Here is a 23,280-nt window from a genome sequence, read left to right as displayed (position 1 = left end):
GCCCGGAGCGGTGAAGCGGTTCCCCCTGTAAATCGCCGGCGGGCAGAGGCTGGAAGACCGGAGGACCTGCCAGAAAGTGAGCACGGCGTGGCACCCAGGAACATCGCACCCGAAGAGGACCCAAACGGAGCGGAGGACTTACCCGGAGATCTCCTGAAGCTGGATCGACACCTAGCACACATGCTAGGTACTACGCTTTAAAATTCCATTATAATGCGTACTTAACTAAATCTTCATATGTCCAAGTTGTAAATAAAGCCTCTCACGTTAACAGTACCTCATAATGGTCAAATCACAAAAAGAACGTGAAAAAACAGCGAACAAAGCCATTGCAGACGAATAGAAAAAAATACGCAAGGGGATCTAGACAAATATCTACAGAAAAAATCAGATTCCTCTCAAACCTCTGAAAGAAGATCCCTGGGGGTTCATCTTGCCTTGGTTTAGGTCTTAGAGATCGATGTACTCTCTCGATAGTGATTGTGGCAGCTCTGTCTTGGCTGATGAGGTTGGCAAAAATTTCTCTGGTTACCTTTTCCAGAACTTCATGTGCGAAGGACTCAGGGATGCCTCTTATATGGATGTTTTTTCTTCTGCTCCAGTTCTCCTGGTCCTCTGCTGCTAGAAAAGCTGCATTAAGGTGATGTTTTTTAAGGATTTGCTCATTGAGGCAGTTTAAAGCGTCGACAGTATCTGTATTGGCAGATTCTAAAGCTTCGACTCTGTGACCCAATTGTTGGAGATCCGAGCGCATACCCGCTAACTCATCCAGGATGGGTTTCATATTTTGGCCATTAATTTTTTCATAAAAGCTCTGGAGATAGGAGCTACATCTTCCATCATGGAGTCGCTATCCGAGTCGTCTCCGCTAAAATCAGAATCGCCTAAATTATCAAAAGAGGTAGATTTTTTAAGGGATGTTATCTGTGGCCTCCTCAGCTATGTGGATACAGCTGCCATCTTAGCAAGCGCTAGAGAACAGGACAAAATCTTGTATGACAATTCGCAACTTCAACTCTTTGAGGACTTGGCTCCATCTACTCTTGCAAAGAGAAGGATTCTCAGACCCCTTCTCTCAGCTTTAAGAGCTAAAAATCTGAACTATAAATGGCTGTATCCCTTCGGTCTTGCTATTAACATAGTAGGCCGACAAGTTTCCGATTGACACCAACTGGAGCCTTCCTCCACTAACTAGATCGCAAGATTGGTCTCTGAAGAAGAAACATGCTTCTCCTAAAATCAAGAAACAGGATCCCAAGAAACACCCACCTTGATTTAGCAACACTATAAACTCTTTTTCTGCTTTTCATTTGTCTACTAAAGTTTTATGAGTAAATTGTCTTCCTACTGTGTGCACTACGTCTGCAATTTAAATCCTCTTTCCTTTTTCTTTTCTTTTTTCTTTTTCCTTCTCTCACACTCTAGTTTGCAACTTGGACTACCTCGCCTATGTTTGGGTTCTTATACCCCCCTGCGTTACGCGAGCTAATGTTTGTAAAAAGTTTATTGTTTATTTTGTTCTCTTCCTTTTTCAGGTTTTCAGAATTCTTCACAAAATATGCTAACTACGAGTAGTCAGGTTGGTCCGGGCTCTGTCACTGTGGCTTCATTTAACGTCAAGGGACTAAACTCTCCAGCTAAACGTAGCCAAATTCTTACCCTCTTATAAAAACAGAATTTGCAAATTGTCTTCTTTCAGGAAACCCATTTTAAAGTCGGCAGAGTCCCCAATGCATCATATTCTTTCTACCCCATCTGGTTTAACAGCTGCAGCTCTTCTTCCTCTAAAGGAGTGAGTATAGCACTTAGAAAAGGTCTCCCATTCTCATTAAAAGATAGTTTAAGTGACCACGAGGGCCTATATATTTTCGTCAAAGGATGGCTTGCTAACACTATGGTCACCTTTGCGAACCTATACGCCCCCAACATACACCAAGTGCAATGGATCATAAAAACATTAGATACTCTACAACTCTTTAAAGAAGGGTTTCTGATTGTGGGGGGAGATTTCAACCTAACACTCCAGCCTGATATAGACGCCTCTAGCGGTACCTCTCCCATCTCACATGTATTAAGACGCAAACTCTTGAATAAACTAGATGCTCTCCAACTCATAGACGCTTGGCGCTTTCTTCATCCTACCACAAAAGTCTACACATTCTTCTCCCCTCCCCATTCCTCATACCACCGAATTGACTTTCTCCTAGTTCAAGCTCAGGCCTTACAATCAATAAAAGACGCCAAAATAGGAGTTATCACTATCTCTGACCATGCACCTATTTCTATTGATCTTATTATTAACTCACTACCCCACCCTGCCTTGTCTTGAAGATTAAACAAATCTCTCCTAGATATCCCAAATAATATTGTAAAACTAAAAACTATCCTCTTGCAGTATTTTGCTGAAAATATCACTGAGAACCAACTTACTCCTAATATTTGGGAGGCGCATAAAGCAGTCGTCAGAAGGGAACTGATTTCTAATGCTTCCTACTCTAAGAAACAAAGAGACAAGGAGATCATGTTGCTTCTACATCAAATCAGTATTGCAGAGCGTCTCCTTAAAAAAATCAGATTCTCGGCATTCTTGTCAGGACCTCGCCTCTCTCTGCAGCAAACTGAAAGATTTGCTAAACGCCAAATCTGCAAAAGTGTTTTTACATTGCAGACATACTGTAGATTTTATATGCATGGGAACAAATGCAGTAAGCTTACTTCCCAATTGCTCAAAAATCAAAAAGAGAGAACATTTATAAAACATATTTATACCAAGGCTGATGGGAGGGTGGCTAGATCCGAAGAGATTGCTGAAGCTTTTAGACAATATTACGAATCACTTTATAACTTAGACACACCTGAACCTATGAGAGAGTGTCCTGCTGCTGCGGATAGGATTCATAGTTTTTAGGCCCCCCTCTTCCTCCCTAAAGTCCTACCCAATGACCACTTAGCTCTTCTTTCTAAAATTACTCTCCAAGAAATTAAAGATACCTATCAGGACTCGGAACATTTTCTATTACCTTTTTGTGCATTACTGCCCTTTTCCAAGATGGCGTCTTTGGTCTCGTGTGCACTGTGTCTTCCTGCTATAAAACTCCACCCCAGCCTTCAGTCTGTGATAGAGTATTCTGCCTTGCATCCAGCTCCTGACCTCTGGTGACTCCCTGGCTATATACCTGCTCCTGTGAACCTGTGGGGTTATCCTGCTACTCTGCTCTGAGTTCCTGCTGCATACACCAGTTCCAGTAATCCTCCTTCATCTGCTGCTCGTGTTTACTTCCATCTGCATTTGCTGGACATGTAAGCTGTTGCTGATCTGCTAGAACCTGAGACTATTACCCAGACCTCCCTGGTTGAGCTAAGATATGATTTGAACTGCCTTATAAGCATATCTATCTGTGTTTTGGACTAAGCAAGGACTTATTCATGTCAAGTATCCTCAAGAATAATTGTGCTTCATAGACTTTCTGCGTGATTGCATTTTCCTCTGAAGTTTCCTATAGAGTGCTGAGCTGCATTTGATATTTGCACCAAGTGTTGTGGACTTGAGTTTCTCTCTGCACCTGTTTGAATCACCGTGTGATAATATAAACTTTACCACTTATAAAACTGTGTCCTGTAGTTGTCTTGTTCCACGCAAAGAGTCTCCTGAGTTATCCCCTATAATTATTACAATACCCTCCAAACCATTCCAAACAACAAATCTCCAGGCCCAAATGGTTTCCCTGTGGGTTACTACAAGAAGTTTTCAGATATTCTTCTCTACCACCTAATTGACCTTTTCAACTCATTTCTGGAAGGGAAGGCTCCACCTAGTCAAACCCTAGAGGCGTTTATAACTGTTATTCCCAAGGAGGGCAGGGATGGCAGCCTTTGTAGTAATTATAGGCCTATCTCTTTGCTCAATACTGACCTAAAGTTATGGGCAAAGATCCTAGCCGCCAGAATTAATAGTGTTTTAGAGTCTAAGGGGTAACATTTCTAAGTATGGAGAGTGACATACCATCTCTGGCTTGTCAAGGTAAGGAGGCTTATTCGCCGTGCAATGCTCCTCTGGGAAATATAATATGCAAATTGCCTCTTCTGAGAAAAAGAGGACTTAAACTTTTAGAAACACTAATCCATCCTGACCAAGTTGGCTTCGTTAAGGGAAGGGAGGGCAAGGATAACTCTATTAAAACCCTCCTGGCTATTTCTCATGCTAGGCGCTCAGGCATCCCTCTTACCATTCTATCAACAGTTGCCGAGAAGGCACTATTTGATTTGCACCTTTCAAAAGTTTGAGTTTCCCCCTCTGTTTATAGAGGCTATTATGACCCTCTATATGATTCCAACTGCTAAGGTCAGAGTAAATGGGTTATTTTCGAATTCCTTCATTATTAGAAACGGCACTAGACAGGGCTGCCCTATCTCCCCTTCCCTTTTCGTGTTAGTGATGGAGACTTTGATTCAGAAAATTAGACAGAACCCCGATATTAGAGGCTTAATGGTGGGCCAGTATGAATTAAAGACAGCTGCTTTTGCTGACGATCTTTTACTCTTGATCTCGAATCCCAAAACAGCTTTCTCTAACCTCTTAGACTTATTTAATGAGTTTGGTATTGTCTCTAACTTTAAAATCAATATGAGCACATCTGAAGTTCTGAATATCTCAGTACCAGAGACAGAGGCCACGATTCTCAAACAAACTACTCCTTTTAATTGGCCTCCTGAGAAATTAAAGTTCCTAGGGATTTATCTGTCTGCAGATCCCACTGCACTCTACAAATTTAGCTTTCTCCCTTTATTGGCCAAGATACAAGCTTTGCTCAGATCCTATGATCTACCTTATCTCTCCTGAATAGGCAGGATTAATGTTATTAAATCCTATATTCTTTCAAAAAAATTTTATGTAATGAACATGGTCCCCATTCCTCTCCCTAATTCTTTCTTTACTTCCGCTAATAAATTAGTTGCAAATTATGTATGGAGATCTAAAAGAGCCAGACTCCCCCATAAAATCCTTTCTTTACCAAAAAACAAAGGTGGATTCGGCCTTCCCAACTTCAAGACTTACTACCACCCAATTCATCTCGCTAGATGGTTATGTTTAGTTAAGACTAATCCAGATCTTAAAACCTCTAATCTCGAAATTAAAATTATGGGAAATAAGGCAGAGATCTTTCTCTGGTCCTCCTGTGCTCCCCCCACTCACTCACTCGATGTAATAACTTACAACACCCTAGCTATTCGGCGCCCTCTGGTTCCTAATAAAGTACCTCATTGCTTTTTCTTAGATAATATCCCATTGAAAATCATCCCTTGGCTTATTGACACCAATTATGTTGATGCTTTTGCTCTGTGGGATTCCTTACCTAACTTACCAATTTCACTCCTCCTTTCTAACCAAATCCCCTGCATAGATGCTTGGCCAAGGGAAGCCAAGAAACGACCCCGCGACCCCTTACAAAAGCACCATGTAAATTTTATTATTTCCAAATTTAAGTCAGGACTAAAGCATAACTCTGATTGGCTTTGGCTAGAATTTCTAGTAGGCCTCAGATCCCCTCCTCCCAAACTCCTCTCTAAAATGAACGCTAATCTCATCAATCCACCCACCCTGTTCAAGCCGCTCTACGTACTTATCTTCATGGGAATCGGAATTAAATTTGTCTTTATCTCCCCAAGAAACAAACCAAATTCTGAGTAACTCCCACGGCTTCTCAAGATGTATCTTGCTACAAGAAAATTCCTTTAAAATCCTCTCACGTTGGTATAGAACCCCTGAAAGATTATTCCACATTAACTTCCTCTCCTCTCTGTTGGAGGTGTTCAAAATCGGTAGGCTCCTTTGCTCATATTTCTTGGCTGTGTCCTATTATCTCTAAATACTGGTCAGATATTAACAAATATCTCCGCCGTTTAGGATTGATTACACAGGATCTAACACCTCAGGAAGTTTTGCTTTCGCTCCCTATGAATGTGTTTAAACCCAAAAAACATGATTTACTCCCTCCCTGGTTTCACCTCATTTGAGACAATGTCCCCCCCCACTTTGAATGAGTGGATAAACAAAGTACAAGATATTTATAGAATGGAGGAACTGTCAAGCTGGGATTCCCGCACACATGGGAAATTTCTATTCACTTGGCAGCCTTGGGTTAAAAACTACCACCCCCTCCCATGATTTTCCCATACACCTATCTATTGGTCACCCATCTCCCGAGCCTGCCTCTGTTGCGGAGACCCTGGTTTACCACTAGAGCCGAAGTGCGGAGCCCGACCTCAACTCAACTAAAAGTAATTATTCTAATTCAGTTACAGTTCAATGTCTACTTGTATGTCTTCTCGCCTGCTTTCTCTCTGCCTTTAACTATCTTTTGTGTCCTACTGACTCACTTTTACAGGTTCCCAGAGGACTCGGTTTCGGTCTTTTGGAGACGCTACTATAAGCATCTGGACTTTAATTCCTGAAAACTGTTCTCCCCCTTGTTTATACAGTTCTATGGTTTGTCCCCGGGCCGTTTTACAAGATGCTGATCTAGTTGTTTTTCTTCTTTGCTATACCGTTGCACTTGTTATTTTCTGGATCAACTGTGTAATACAATTTTTCAATGTTTACCTTGTGATTGGCCGTTGTGGACCACTAACCTTGATTTTTGTTATGAAAAATTTCTTAAATAAAATTTTTAAAAAAAAATCCATGGGGCATGGGGAGCATGTGTTCCATCCCAAGGTCCGACTGTGTCCCGGCTTGCACTATGTTAACCCAGTGTGCCGTCAGTGAGATGTACCATCCCTGCCCACAAGCACTTGTCCACATGCCCGTGGTTAGGTGGACTTTCTCAGTAACAGCATTGTTGAGGGCATGGGTAATGTTGTGGAACACGCGCTGGTGTAATGCTGGTACGGCACACCAAGAGAAATAGTGGTGACTGAGAACCAAGTACCTTGAGATGGCCACTGCCATCAGGTTGCAGAAAGCTTCTGTCTCAACGAGCCTAAAAGGCAACATTTGGAGCGCAAGCAGAAGAGAAATGTTAGAATTTAGCACTGTGGCCTGTGGGGCGTTGGCTGGTTATTTCCGCATGCATTCCAATGACTGGGGTATAGACAATTGAAGGCTGCGCTGGGACAAGGACTTTGATGGGCTTGATGATACTGCTGGTTGACTGTGGGCAATAACAGGTGCAGGGCATGAGGCATCTTCACATGCACGGTGAACTGGGGATTGGCTTCTACGCAAAACAGTGGAAGAAGAAGTTTTGTCACCTGCAGACAGTGTTCATGGAGCCTGGGGTTCGGCCCACAAAGTCGGGTGCTTTGCTGCCATGTGCCTAATCATGCTGGTGATGGTCAGGCTGGTAGTTTTCCTACCCCTGCTGATGCGGGCATGGCAGGTGCTGCAAACGGCCTGCTTGGGGTTATCGGCAGAATCTTTAAAAAATAACCAGGCTTGGGAAGATCTAACAGTTGGAATGGCAACTTCTGTCACGTTGGTGCTATAGGGAACGGATGCACACCTTCTGTCTGTGGCCACCGCACTGCTTCTTCCTGCCTGTTGGGGTGATATGTCTCCTTTCCCATGTGTGCTGCTGTCCTCGCTCTGCATATCCTCCTGCCAGGTTGGGTCAGTCACTTTGTCATCCACCACCTCGTCTTCCACATCCGCACCCTGCTCCTCCTCCTGACATTCTGGCAATTGTGTCTCATCATCGTCCACCTCTTGTGACACTTTCCCACCATCGCCTTCTTGTGACCGTGGCTGATCGAATCTTTGGGTATTGCTACATTTGCTCTCATCTGGCCACACTTCAAGTTCACCGGCCGAGAGTCCGGAATCTTGAAATGGACAACTGAACAGCTCTTTGGAGTGTCCAAGTGTGGGATCAGTTGTCTGACTGCTACTCAGACTTGACCGTGTGGAAGACGTGGTGGTGGTGGTGGTGGCTAAGTGACTGGAAGCATTATCTGCTCTCCAACCAACAACTGTTTCACACTGCTCTGGCTTCAATAGTGGTGTGCTGCAGTCCCCTAGAAACTGGAACAGGAAGGTCGAGCGAGAAGATGTGAGTGTTTGTTGTGGCCCACTTTCAGCTTGGCCACGGCCTCGTCCTCTGCATGCACTGTCAGCATCAAGTCCACTTCCCTGTCCCTTGCCCCCTTGCCTTGTCCATGTTAAATGGACTACTGAAATATTTTAAAAGCTCAATACAAATGGATTAATTTAGAGAAAACTTACATGTGATCAGTATGCCTGAAGAGCAAGTATTTTGAGACTACAGATACACCGAGCATCTGACGGAGATAACAGGCACTTAAAATATGTTGTCTTTTTTTTAAAAAAAAATATTTTTTTAGCCACAAAATGAGTAGACCAAGGCTAGCAGACAAAAAATAAAACCTATGCCTGCAAAGCGAAGATTTGGACACCACAGATACACCAGGCGTCTGACAGAGATAACAGACTGTACACATTTTTTAAATTTTTTTTTTATTTTTGAAAACACTAAATACTGAGTTGGCAGAAGGCTAGCTGACAAAACAATGCAACGTATGCCTGCAAAGCGAAGATTTTGACACCACTGATACACAAGGTGTCTGACGGAGATAACAGACCGTTTAAATGTGTGGCCTGTTTTTTAAGAATTAAAAAAAAAAACACTAAATAATGATTAGCCGAAGGCTAGCAGACAAAACAATGCAACGTATGCCTGCAAAGCGAAGATTTTGACACCATAGATACATCAGGCATCTGACGGAGATAACAAACTGTATAATTTTATTTTTCCTAATTTTTGAAAACACTAAATACTGAGTAGACCAAGGCTAGCAGACAAAACAATGCAACACATGCCTGCAAAGCATGGATTTTGATACCACAGATACACCAGGTGTCAGCCAGAGATAACAGACTGATCAAAATGTGGCCTTGCATTTTTGGATCCACCAAAATTGTGTCTATAAGTTGGCTATGACACTAAAAAAAAAATTGGAGTACTAAAATTGTAAGATATTTAGCGCAATGAAATGCGATGTGTGTGGCGTACAAATCACAGTGATAAATATAAGAACTGTAGCTAAATATTTTTGGGCCAGATGCAGATTTTTGGGGCAGCAAAATGGTGTCCAAAAATGTTGTAAGATGCTACAAAAAATTATATAACACCAAAAAAGGCCAGATTTTTCTGCGCACTCCCATCTGATGCCTGGTACAAAAAATGTTTTTGAAATTGTTAGATTGTCACGCTCTTGTATTGCAATGACCTGGCTGTAGTCTGCAGCGTGACCAAGCAAATAAATGTAGAAAAAAGAGGGCTATGGATTGCTTTCTAATAAAATGAGCAGGTATAAGCTGCAAAAAAAAATGGCCACGGATAACTGCAGCTAGGTATATATAAAATACACAGCAGCAGACAGTAATGGAGCCTTTATATGTATGCAGTGAGATCTGTGTACACACATCCAGTGCCTGCAGACCTAGCACTGATGTGGATATGTGCACATAGACTCCCCTGCCTACCTAGCGCTGCAATCTATGTACCCCAGAATTAGCCCTAAAAAGGACTGTTGGTTTATCAGGATTTATGGACTGAACACTAGCAGACCCACACTATCTATTAAAAGAATGAATCTGACCCTATCTCAGCAGCAGTTCTCCCTACACTAGCTGAGTCTGGTCTCTTATAGACCTGATGATGCTGTGTGGCCAGACAATCACTGTAATACCACAGCAAAGATGGCTGAGGTATTACAGTGCATGGCAGACAATCCCTGCATGCTGATTGGCACTCTCAAAAGCACCAAAATTTAAAGAAGGAGACCCGAGCTCCTGCCGAATAATCCCGGAAATACTCGGTGTTCGCCGAGTACACCGAGCATAGTGATACTCGGGTGAGTACCGAGTAGTGGCGAGCACGTTCGCTCATCACTAATGGGAACGGATCTCTGAACAAGCAATGGCAGGTAGTGTTACTCACTTACCTTTTCTCCAATCTTGACTGACTGCACGCAGTAAGTAAAGGTAGGATGATGCAGTGATGAATTTTAACATGTTACAAGTACAACACTGTAACCATCATATCTATAATTTATAATGAATGAAATAAGCTATACAACATTAGGCAAAGGTCCCTGAAATGGCTGAAAGCCTTTTCAGACGATTAGCTGAACAGCACAAATGGTCTTTTCTTTATGTACAGAACTTTGATAGTAGTGATTCGAAAATAGCTTATGGTGATTGGATGTTATTCATTTTTAAAACTAAACATTTGGCTGCAAGTTCATTTTAACCCCTTTCCGACATGTGGCATAATAGTACACACATGTCATACTCCCCCTGTTTGGTGTGGGCTCCGGCACTGAGCCTGCACCTATCTGGGCACATGACAGTTGATCTATACAGCTGACATGTGCCCACAACAGCCGCATGTGGAATCACGATCCACCCTCGGCTGTTAACTAGTTAAATGCAGCTGTCAATCTCTGACAGCACCTTTTACTCACGCTTACAGGAAGCGCGTCACTAATCCCACCCATTGGTGGCCCCTTCACAAATTCGTGGGTCACCATTGGGTCGGCATGACAACCAGAGGTTTGCAGCAGACCTTTATGGTTGTCATTGCCACATTGCTATGAGCACCGCCCCATGGTTGGCACTCATAGCAAGTGAACATTTCTGCTACACACAGGCAATCTGATCATAGCCTGTGTAGCTGAGGCGATCAAAGTACTTCAGCTTCTAGTCTCCCATGGAGACTATTAAAGCATGCAAAAAGTAAAAAAAAAGTTTTTAAAAATTAAAAAAATAGAAGTTCAAATCACCCCCTTTCGCCCCAGTCAAAATGAAACAATAAAAAAATCAAATATACACATATTTGGTATCGCCGTGTTCAGAATCACCCAATCTATCACTATAAAAAATGAATTAACCTGATCACTAAACTGCACTACGAGAAAAAATTCAAAACACCAGAATTACGTTTTTGTGGTCACCGCTGCATGGCAATAATGGGCAATCAAAATATCATATCTACACCAAAATGGTATTAATAAAAACGTCAGCTCAGTGCACAAAAAATAAGCCCTCACTAAGCCCCAGATGACAAAAAATGGAGACACTACGGGTCTTGGAAAATGAGCCTTTTTTTAAGCAAATTTTGGATTTTTTTCACCACTGAAATAAAAAAGAACCTAAACATGTTTGGTGTCCATGAACTCGTAATGACCTGGAGAATCATGATGGAAGGTCAGTTTTAGCATTTAGTGAGCATGCTGAAAAAGCAAAACAAAAACCAACTGTGAGATTGCACTTTTTTTGCACTTTTTTTTGCAATTTTACCTCACTTGGAATTTGTTTCCCGTTTTCCAGTACACGATATGTTAAAACCAATGATGTCGTTCAAAAGTACAACTTGTCCCACAAAAAACAAGCTTTCACATGGCCACATTGACCTAAAAATAACAAAGTTATGGAACTGGGAAGGAGGGGAACAAAAAACGATAACACAAAAGCGGAAAATGGCCTGGGGGTTATGGGGTTAAAATACATTTTCCATATTAAACCTCAGAGAAACTTTTAAAGTTTTCACACTCTGAACTTTGTCACAGAGAGTTACTCATGTGTCGGTGTCTAAAAATGCAATTAACCAAAAATGTTACTTTGTGACTATCAAGTCCTTAACATTTGTTTCAAGCACTTTTCAGGTGGCAGTCAGTATAAAGTCAAGAATATATTCAGGAAATTGTCTTATATTTTACTTCTAAAGGTATATAGAAAACCAGCGAAATGACACAAAACTACTGAGATGCTTATTTGAGATGTTCTTTTATATGACCCGCATTAATGTCTAACACAGTTGGCATATTTGGACACAAGGCCCAATTCTTTTTGCATGAAAAAATGCAGGCTGGAAAAACACAACTTAGTAACTGTGAAATGTGGATGTCTAGAAATTTGTTATCATGCCAGCTTGGAATCAGGTATGTAGGCTCATCACAGAGATACATACTGGAGCAATGTGCAGGCTTGGGATATAGATGGTGTTTATTATCTTAATATTGTAATTTTCCCAAAGAAATCCCCTGGGAGACATTGACATTTCCATTAGTCATTCAAATTCTGTTTTGATTTTAAAGAAAGTGTTCTAGGTTCCCATTGCGTTTTAGTGTGAGCGCTAACGGACAGCGTTGCACGGCGAAATTAACGCCGTGCAACGCGTCCGTTAGCGCTCCCATTGCCGGCAATGTTAAAGCGCATTGCTAGCGCGTGTCATTTTCGGCACGCGCTAGCGATGTGCCGTTCTTTTGTAGCGCGCCTCGGACGCTGCTTGCAGCGTCCGCGGTGCGCCCGAGGTCCGTTTCCCGCTCTCGCAGATCTGCGCTAGTGGGGACGTTTAACGCAACTCCTTAAGAGACATTGCGTTAGCGCAATCCGCTAGCGCTTAGCGCTAAACGGATTGCCCTAACGCAATGGGAACCTAGGCTACGTCCCCACAGTCAGTAATCGGCAGCGTTTTGGACGCATCACATGTCCACTCCATCCAAACGTTGAACGCAGGAGATTCTGCATGTGATCATCACTGAACCGTGCGGAATCACAGCGTCCAATACATTGCACGGATGAGATTTATCTTATGGAGACAGAGCATCTCCGCAAGATAAATTGACACGCTGCTGTCTGGAAAGACGTGCCGCATGTCTGTCTCCGCGGGTAAGCTGATGGCGTCTGTGGACATGGTATTTCTTGAAATCCCATCCACTATGCTGTAACATTTGGCCGCTGGGGGTTGGACACTGCGGATGTAAGCAGCGTCCAACCTGCTGTGTTTACTGACTGTGGGAACATACCCTTAGGGTTTTTATACACAATGTCTTTTAGACAATGGTGTGTTATGCAAGCAAAAGATGCTTCAAAATAAAATTGTGAGCAGCTTCCATTCAGAAGCCACTTGAAAAATAGTCACGTCACTTCTTTTAACTGCTTTGGGTCTTTACAAATGAGAAATGCTTAAAAGAAACCCAAAAGGTCTGAACATATACACAGCAAGTGATATTGACATTGAAGTGCATATATATTTATTCTTTTACATTTTCTTTAGCACTTTTCAGGCTGGTTACGGAGTGTGCCTGCCTTACAAAACATTGTGGGCATATACCCTTAACTTCTTCACAACCTTGGGGTTTCCTGCTTTTGCATTTCCTTCTTCCCAGAGTCATAACTTTTTTTATTTGTCAGTCAATATGGCCGTGTGAAAGCTTGTTCTTTGCGGGACGAGTTGTACTTTTGAATGATACCATTGGTTTTACATAATGTGTACTGGAAAACAAGAAAAAAATTCAAAGTGCAGTGAAATTGCAAAAAAGTGCAATTCCACAGTTGTTTTTTGGGTGTTTTTGTTACCATGTTCACTAAATGCTAAAATTGACCTGCCATTATGATTCTTGGACCCGTTGAAGCATCTGAACGACGCAAAACGGCCATCGTCCATGACAACAGCCGCTCCCCTGCATCCATGTGTTGATCTACCAAATTAAAGAAGAACTTTTTCAACTGATTACTGAGTGTCACTCTTTCCTGTTTCTCTGAGTGTGCCATTATGATTCTCCAGTTCATTACAGGTTCACAGATAGCAAACATGTATAGGTTCTTTTTTATTTAAGTGTTGAAAAAAAATCTACAGTTTGCAAAAAAATAAAAAATGCTGCCATTTTCTGAGATTAGGAAGGGTTTATTTTTTTGTGCACCGAGCTGACGTTTTTATTGATACCATTTGGAGGTAGATACAATGATTAGATCTTCTGTTATTGCATTTAATTGCGGCGACCATGAAACTGTAATTCTGGCGTTTTGATTTTTTTTCTCATTACGCTGTTTACCAGTTGGATTAATTTTTTTTTTATAGTTTGATAAACCAGGCATTTCTACACATAGCAGGGCTCCAGCACTTGTAAGATGCACCAAATTCATTAAGAATCTCATCTTGTTTCAGCACTCCCTTCATTTAGACTGGTGTAAATTATGTCTGTTTAAAAGGTGTTTTCCCATAGACAAAGTGCATTTTAATCAATAGGTCTTGGAATGATGCTAAGTTTCACAATTGGATGTGTTAAAAATGTACCTGTGCTTAGATAATCTTATAAATGTGCTCCTGCTATGTACTGTGTGATCTCTGTGAATGAACATGCATGAACAATATTGGAACATACCACAATTCTTTGTCAGGGGAGGAAGAATAAGTGATTATACAGATGCAGTGGCTCATAGCTTTTAGTTTATGTGAAGTAATAATACATTACCTGCATGTTTTGTCACAGGAGCAGTTTTTCTGCTGTGTCTCCACTCGTCTGAGCTCATCATAAATCTCGTGAGTCAACAGTGTGATGCAGCAGTAAAAAAGGCAAACAGTTTTGGGATGTATTAAGAGGAGCATAGAGTCTAGATTATGTGAAGTAATTATCCCACTCTACTCCTCCTTGGTTAGACCTCATCTGGAATACTGTGCACAACTCTGGGCACCACATTTTAAAAAAGACATTTAAAAACTGGAGCAAGTTCAGAGAAGACCTACCAGGATCAGGGCCAGTTTTGGGCAAAGTGGGGCTCTAGGCAAAAGTTCAAAATGGGGCCCCAAATGATTACATATTGCACATCACACAGAAGCATTTCTGTTGGATTTACATGCGCTGAGTTCAGGCCACTAAATGAACGTGATGGACAATATTGAAGTTGTTCGCTTGTTTCCCGGCCTCTTTACACGAACTGAGAAAGAATGATGGGAACAGAACAATCACTAATAGATCAATCTGTCCCCATACAGTATTATGTTATCAGCAGCATAGCTACAGTTTGCACAGGGCAATGTGCTGCTGAGAACAATGATTTTTGTTCCTGCATAATCAATCCAATCACTCAATGAATATGCAGCATTTTTCTTGTTTAATATAAAACATTGCATAGTCCTCCATATATTATAATGTGCACCACAGTCCTCCATATTGTAAAATGCACACCCCATAGTCCTCCATATAATATAATGTGTCCCATAGTCCTCCATATAGTATAATACACTCTCCATAGTCCTCCATATAGTATAATACACTCCCTACAGTCCTCCATATTAAAATACACTCCTCAGTCCTCCATATAGTATAATACTCTCCTCATAGTCCTCCATATATTAAAATACACTCAGTCCTCCATATAGTAAAGTCCTCCATATAGTATAATACACTCCCCATAGTCCTCCATATAGTATAATACACTCCCCACAGTCCTCCATATTAAAATACACTCCTCAGTCCTCCATATAGTATAATACTCTCCTCATAGTCCTCTGTTGTGAACTGTGTTTCTGGGCTCCCTCTGGTGGTCACTAACGGTATTGTGTTAGGTATGTCTTGTTGCAGGCCTGAGCTCCAGCTGTGTCGTTAAGCAGTGGGTGTTTCCTATTTGAGTCTCCTCTGGACTCAGTCTCTTGCCTGGCATCGTTGTATCCAGACCTATTTGGTCTCCTCCGGATTCCTTTCAGTCTGCCTCATGCAAGAAAAGCTAAGTCTGTTTTTTACAATTTGGATCATTTGCATTATTCAGTGTTTTTGTCCAGCTTGCTTTACATTTGATTTTTGACTCGCTGGAAGCTCTAGGGGGCTGATATTCTCCCTCCACACCGTCAGTCGGTGTGGGGGTTCTTGAATGTTCAGCGTGGATGTTTTGTAAGGTTTTCTGCTAACCGCATAGTCCACTATCTATTTTCTGCTATCTAGACTATTGGGCCTCACTTTGCTGAATCTAGTTCATCTCTACGTTTGTGTTTTCCTCTTGCCTCACCATTATTATTTGTTGGGGGCTTTCTATATCTTTGGGGTTCAATTTCTCTGGAGGCAAGCGAGGTCTTATTTTTCCTCTCTAGGGGTAGTCAGTTCTCCGGCTGGCTCGAGACGTCTAGAACCAACGTAGGCACGTTCACCGGCTACTTTTAGTTGTTTGTGTCAGGATCAGGTATGCGGTTAGCCCAGTTTCCACCTCCCTAGAGCAGTATTTATATTTTGCTATCTTGCCGGTATATCAGAGATCCTCTGCCATTGGGATCATAACAGTCCTCCATATATTAAAATACACTCAGTCCTCCACATAGTATAATACACTCCTCATAGTGCTCCACATAGTATTATATACTCCCCATAGTCCTCCATATAATGTAATACACTCTTCATAGTCCTCCATATAGTATAATACACTTCTCATAGTCCTCCATATATTAAAATACACTCCTCAGTCCTCCATACAGTATAATACACTCCTCATAGTGCTCCATATAGTATAATGCACCACCATAGTCATCCATGTAGTACAATTCACTTCCCATAGTATAATGCACCCCATAGTTCTTCATAGAGTATAATGTATTATTATTATTATTATTTATTATTATAGCGCCAATTATTCCATAGCACTTTACATGTGAGGAGGGGTATACATAATAAAAGACAAGTACAATAATGTTAATCAATACAAGTCACGACTAGTACATAAGGAGAGAGGATCCTGCCCACGAGGGCTTACAATCTATAGTTCTCGATACAGTATAATGCAGCCCACATATAGTATAATGCAGCCAGTCCACAGAGTATAATGCAGCCACCCCATAGAATATAATGCAGCCCCCTCATATAGTATAATGCAGCCCCTCCATAGAATATATGGTAGCCCCCTCAGAGTATAATGCAGCCCCCTATAGAATATAATGCAGCCCCCCATAGCATATAATGTAGCCCCTCCATAGAAAACAATGAAGCCCTCCTCATATAGTATAATGCAGCCCCCCATAGAATTTAATGTAGCCCCCTCATAGAGAATAATGAAGTCACCATACAATATAATCTAGCCCCCAAAGAATATAATGCAGCCCCCCATAAAATACAATGTAGCCCCCTCATAGAGTTTGATGCAATCACCCCTCAGAATATAATAAATTTAATACACAGAACAAATTTAATACATAGAATATAATGTAGCCCCCCCATAGAATGTAACACAGCCCCCCATAGAATGTAATACAGCCCTCCCCATAGATTCTAATACAGCCCTCCCCCATAGAATCTAATACAGCCCCCCATAGAAATTGATACAGCCCTCCCCCCATAGAATCTAATACAGCCCCTATAGAATCTAATACTGCCCCCATAGAATATAATACAGCCCTCCCCCATAGAATCTAATACAACCCCCATAGAATCTAATACAGCCCTCCCCCATAGAATCTAATACAGCCCCCATAGAATCTAATACAGCCCTCCCCCATAGAATATAATACAGCCCTTCCCCATAGAATCTAATACAGCCCTCCCCCATAGAATCTAATACAGCCCCCCCACAGAATCTAATACAGCCCTCCCCCATAGAATCTAACACAGCCCTATCCCCATAGAATCTAATACAGTCCCCATAGAATATAGTACAGCCCTCCCCCGTAGAATCTAATACAGCCCCCCATAGAATATAATACAGCCCTCCCCCATAGAATATAATGTAGCTGACCCCCCCAAGAATGGCCCCACAGTCCAGTAATCACTCATTGATATATTAAAAAAACACACAATCCTCACTTCTCCTCGTGCCCGTGCTGCTCTTGGTGCTCCAGGCTCGGCTCCGGTCTCAGCAGCTGCAGTCTGCCCGGCACACAGCGGGTACGCGATGAAGTGATGTCATCGCACACCCGCAGTGTCAGTGACAGAGGGAAATGATGGGAGAGGAAGCGGCAGCTGATGTTCTCTCCTCTATCATTGCTTTGAACTGTACCGGTGTGTATGATGCCGGTATAGTTCAATGCGGCAGCAGTGGTGGGGGAGCAGCCGGGGCTGGCAGGGGGAGTTGGCACTGGCAGCAGGCGACTGGATGGGGCCCCTGAGGGAGCGGGGGTCCTAGGCAGCTGCCTGGTCTGCCTGCCGCTAATGCCGGCCCTGACCAGGATGGTGAGTGGACTGCAACATATGTGTTTCGATTACGAGGAACGATTAAAGGATCCGGGAATGTTTATCTTGCAAAAAGCAAAGATAACAGGGGACTTAAAAGGAATCTGTCACCACATTTGACCTAACTAAACTATTATTATGGACATATAGGCTATAAACTGCTGAAAACTGTCCTACCTGTGTGCTTTATATCAGCTATGTTGTTGCTGAGAATTCATCTTTTATCACTTTATATAAGTGACGTGAATTATCTCCAGGCATCATGCGCCCCACAGCCTGTAAGAGGTCACTTATATAAAGTGATAAATGAGGATTTCTCAGAAACAACACAGCTGATATGAGACACACATGTAGGACAGATTTTCAGCATTCTATAACCTGTATGTCCATATTAATAGTTTAGATAGGTCAAATGTGATGACAGATTCCATTTAATAGCTGTCTACAAATATCTGAAGGGCTGTCACAGAGTAGAGGGATCATCCTTACTCTCATTTGCACATGGAAACAGGAGAAGCAATGGAATGAAACTGAAAGGGAGAAGATACAGATTAGATATTAGAAGGTAAGGTTTCTCCTTGTGGAGAGTGACATACCAGCTCTGGCTTGTCAAGGTAAGGAGGCTTATTTGCTGTGCAATGCTCCTCTGGAAGTAGAAATCCTACAAGTCACAATCAACCCTTTAACGAGTCATGCAATATAACTTAGGATAAAAGCCAAATCAGTATCTCAATTCGCAGACATGGTGTTTCGGGACTGTGCTTCGCACTGATGAGGGCCAACAGCCCGAAACACCGTGTCTGCGAATTGAGATACTGATTTGGCTTTTATCCTAAGTCATATTGCATGACTCGTTAAAGGGTTGTTTGTGACTTGTAGGATCGCTACTTCCAACAGGTGGCGCTATAGAGTTTAAGTACTCTTTCTCTCTGAAGAGGCAATTTGCATATTAGATATTAGAAAAAACTTTTTGACCATAAGGGAGATCAAGGAGTGGAACGTGCTGCCACAAGAGGTGGTGGGTTCTCCTTCAATAGAAGTCTTCAAACAGAGGCTGGACAGACATCTGTCTGAGATGGTTTAGTTAATCCTGCATTGAGCAGGGGGTTGGACACAATGGCCCTTTAGGTCCCTTCCAACTCTAACATTCTACGATTCTAAGTCAGTGGAGTAGGAGCTACAGCTGTCACCGAGCTCATATGTCACTGACTTGATTTATGATGATGAACTCAGAGTTCTGGAGATGTGGCAGATAAATTGGTTCATGTGATAAAACAGAAAGGGAAATGTTTTACCTCATAGAAAGAATTGGCTGTGATCCCATGCTGTGCTGTCTCGTCGTTGCAGTACTGACGCTCCGCCACTAAAGGGGAGTGATGGTACGTCTGATGGCACTAAAGGAGTTCACCTGACCAGGTATCACAGTCACACATTACACTTCACACTCTGGCCACCAGGGGGAGCAAAGGGTTCTATGCATTAGGCCACTCCTCACAATCTGGTAAAACTGGGGGCTGGATAGGAAGTTAGCCAGAAGCTGACTGGGTTGGATCCAGGCAACATCCTGTGGCAGAGGGTGTTGCAGGGGAAGATTCAGGGGGGTCTCTGTCAGGGGTGGGATCCTGACAGTGGCCTAGCAAAGAGAACAGAACGTTACGGAGCCGCGCCTGCACCTGTTGCGGTGGCATCCTAAGAAAGGAAACGAAGCGAGGTTTATTGTGGAGAAGTGAGAAACGAGATCACAGCACAAAGGAGATAAACCAGTAGGAGTCGTGCCTTAAGATCGTGACAACATCCTACTGAGGCGCGTAGCCGGTGGCCGGAACGCCGCGGAAGTATTGGGCTCCAAGCAGTACTTCAAACAGCGGCAGGACAGTTGATTATAGGTTGGCTGTCTCACCTAAATCACCTAAGCTGACATAGGGGGCAATTGTGGGAGAGGGGCGAAGCTAGGGTCCCGGAAGAACTCCAGGCCTACCCGTTATACGGGTGCGTCCTAGCCATATCACCTGGGGGACGGAGAAGAACATCAGAACAGATACGAGTTGTGTGGAAGAACATCAGAAACAGACACAACAGTTGTGAGGACTATCCCGTGGTGCTCAGCAGGGAGGTACTACAACACACAGGCGCTAGAAGGTAGGCACTGATTTCCACCTGCAAAGGAAACTCTGGATGTGCCTTCGGACCGGCCGGTCTCAGCCAGCCCTGTTAGAACTTAGCAGTACTCTGGATTGCGGATCCCGAAGCCTTCAGTAAAGAGGTAAAGAGACTGGAACCCTGTGTCCTCGTTATTCATCGCGACCTGCAACATGCACCCTCATCACACCTTTCATTGGACGCCCCTTAGCAGGGTCACGGACCGGGTCTAGCCGCCGTGACAACCCCAGGACCGAGACTGAGAGGCCCGGTACTGAGTACCCCGCGGCCCTGCGTCTGGGGGCGCTCCAACTGTATACTCTCTTTTGCATCCTCCCATGGCCATGACCTGTGGTATGATCAGACCATTACACAGCACATAGCAGTGGAACATTTATAAGATTACCCCAGCACAGGAACATTTTTTAAAACACTTCCAATTGTGTAACTTATTTTTATTCCAAGATCTATTGATTAAAATGTAAGCTGGTATTGGGACAATCCTTTTAATTACTCGGGGACTTTGTATTTTTGAATCCCATTTGTTGGCTGTGAAGTGTAGACTGGGACAGGGTCATCAGATGTGAGGATTAAAATATCAGATAACAGTTTTCCATGAACAGCTGAAGGCCTATAAAGCAAGATAGACACACCATATACACCGATAAGGAATCAGTAAGTCTCAGTATGCATTTGCCCTGTTATTTTTAGGGAAAGTTTAATCATCACTTCTGTGAGACTGAATTAGTTTTTGGAATTATCTACTACCCATTTAGTGCATAAAGCCAGCATAAGATGTTGGGAGAAAAATTTTTAAGCAGTTGGAATTTAAGACACACAGTTCATTTTATCCTCAGTGGAAATAAGCAACTGACAGAGGTTTCTAGATTCGGCATAGTCACCGCTTTGAATTCAGAACATATGCATGCTCAACAGCTCTGAGAATGCTTGCTAAAAAGGTGTCTGGTTGATAACTGTTGGCTGAAAATCTTTACATCTAATCAATAAAGCCAAAAAGCCAAAAATGAAATACAGTGGGGCAAAAAAGTATTTAGTCAGTCAGCAATAGTGCAAGTTCCACCACTTAAAAAGATGAGAGGCGTCTGTAATTTACATCATAGGTAGACCTCAACTATGGGAGACAAACTGAGAAAAAAAAATCCAGAAAATCACATTGTCTGTTTTTTTATCATTTTATTTGCATATTATGGTGGAAAATAAGTATTTGGTCAGAAACAAAATTTCATCTCAATACTTTGTAATATATCCTTTGTTGGCAATGACAGAGGTCAAACGTTTTCTGTAAGTCTTCACAAGGTTGCCACACACTGTTGTTGGTATGTTGGCCCATTCCTCCATGCAGATCTCCTCTAGAGCAGTGATGTTTTTGGCTTTTCGCTTGGCAACACGGACTTTCAACTCCCTCCAAAGGTTTTCTATAGGGTTGAGATCTGGAGACTGGCTAGGCCACTCCAGGACCTTGAAATGCTTCTTACAAAGCCACTCTTTCGTTGCCCTGGCGGTGTGCTTTGGATCATTGTCATGTTGAAAGACCCAGCCACGTTTCATCTTCAATGCCCTTGCTGATGGAAGGAGGTTTGCACTCAAAATCTCACGATACATGGCCCCATTCATTCTTTCATGTACCCGGATCAGTCGTCCTGGCCCCTTTGCAGAGAAACAGCCCCAAAGCATGATGTTTCCACCACCATGCTTTACAGTAGGTATGGTTTTGGATGGATGCAACTCAGTATTCTTTTTCCTCCAAACACGACAAGTTGTGTTTCTACCAAACAGTTCCAGTTTGGTTTCATCAGACCATAGGACATTCTCCCAAAACTCCTCTGGATCATCCAAATGCTCTCTAGCAAACTTCAGACGGGCCCGGACATGACCTGGCTTAAGCAGTGGGACACGTCTGGCACTGCAGGATCTGAGTCCATGGTGGCGTAGTGTGTTACTTATGGTAGGCCTTGTTACATTGGTCCCAGCTCTCTGCAGTTCATTCACTAGGTCCCCCCGCGTGGTTCTGGGATTTTTGCTCACCGTTCTTGTGATCATACTGACCCCACGGGGTGAGATTTTGCTTGGAGCCCCAGATCGAGGGAGATTATCAGTGGTCTTGAATGTCTTCCATTTTCTAATTATTGCTCCCACTGTTGATTTCTTCACCCCAAGCTGGTTGGCTATTGCAGATTCAGTCTTCCCAGCCTGGTGCAGGGCTACAATTTTGTTTCTGGTGTCCTTTGACAGCTCTTTGGTCTTCACCATAGTGGAGTTTGGAGTCAGACTGTTTGAGGGTGTGCACAGGTGTCTTTTTATACTGATAACAAGTTTAAACAGGTGCCATTACTACAGGTAATGAGTGGAGGAAAGAGGAGACTCTTAAAGAAGAAGTTACAGGTCTGTGAGAGCCAGAAATCTTGATTGTTTTTTTCTGACCAAATACTTATTTTCCACCATAATATGCAAATAAAATGATAAAAAAACAGAAAATGTGATTTTCTGGATTTTTTTTTTCTCAGTTTGTCTCCCATAGTTGAGGTCTACCTGTGATGTAAATTACAGACGCCTCTCATCTTTTTAAGTGGTGGAACTTGCACTATTGCTGACTGACTAAATACTTTTTTGCCCCACTGTATACCAGACATTCCCTTTAAACATAAGCATCACTGATCAGAAGAACCCAATTACTATTTTTTTTGTGCAAAAATACATTTTGTATTCTTTCTTTTTCAGATGGGACTAAAAAGAACAATCAAACAAGCTGAAAAGATAGTGAGAAAGTCTAACTATATGGTAAGCTGGTAAGAAAATAATTTAGTTCTATGATTACAGGCAATTGAAGCAGGAGATATAATTAACTAGGAACTTCTCCAGTTACATGAAATATCTGAACAGACGGTATAAATTACACTGGTGATATGGTGTATAATTACTTGTCTTGCTGAATACCTGTCTCTGTTACCTCCTTGTCATTGTATACATATTATTTTCAGAATGCCGGTCAATGCATTATATCAGTAATCCCATAATACAGCTTGCTAAAATGGATTGTCTTGTAATTAATAAAATAGGAATTCAATCTGTTTGAAACTAATTAAGATAGGAAGAGCTAAAAATCAAGTTCCTTTTCAAGCAGAGCACTCCCTATAGTGTACAGGTAATTAAAACAGGATATCTATTGTG

General features: G+C 42.4%; 1 protein-coding gene across 4 annotated transcripts in view; it reads left to right on the top strand.

Annotated features, from left to right (window-relative positions):
• AOAH (acyloxyacyl hydrolase) overlaps positions 1–23,280 on the top strand; it is a 310,271-nt gene that overhangs the window by 96,971 nt on the left and 190,020 nt on the right. For all 4 annotated transcript variants that reach the window (XM_077269241.1, XM_077269239.1, XM_077269242.1 and 1 more), the window contains exon 5: positions 22,831–22,890. In XM_077269241.1, coding sequence (XP_077125356.1) covers positions 22,831–22,890 — 60 coding nt within the window. The remainder of the gene's footprint in view (positions 1–22,830; positions 22,891–23,280) is intronic.

The sequence above is a fragment of the Ranitomeya variabilis genome, chromosome 6 (genome assembly GCF_051348905.1).
Source record: "Ranitomeya variabilis isolate aRanVar5 chromosome 6, aRanVar5.hap1, whole genome shotgun sequence".
NCBI classification, from domain to species: Eukaryota; Metazoa; Chordata; class Amphibia; order Anura; family Dendrobatidae; genus Ranitomeya; species Ranitomeya variabilis.
This window is presented reverse-complemented; position numbering and strand designations above follow the sequence as displayed.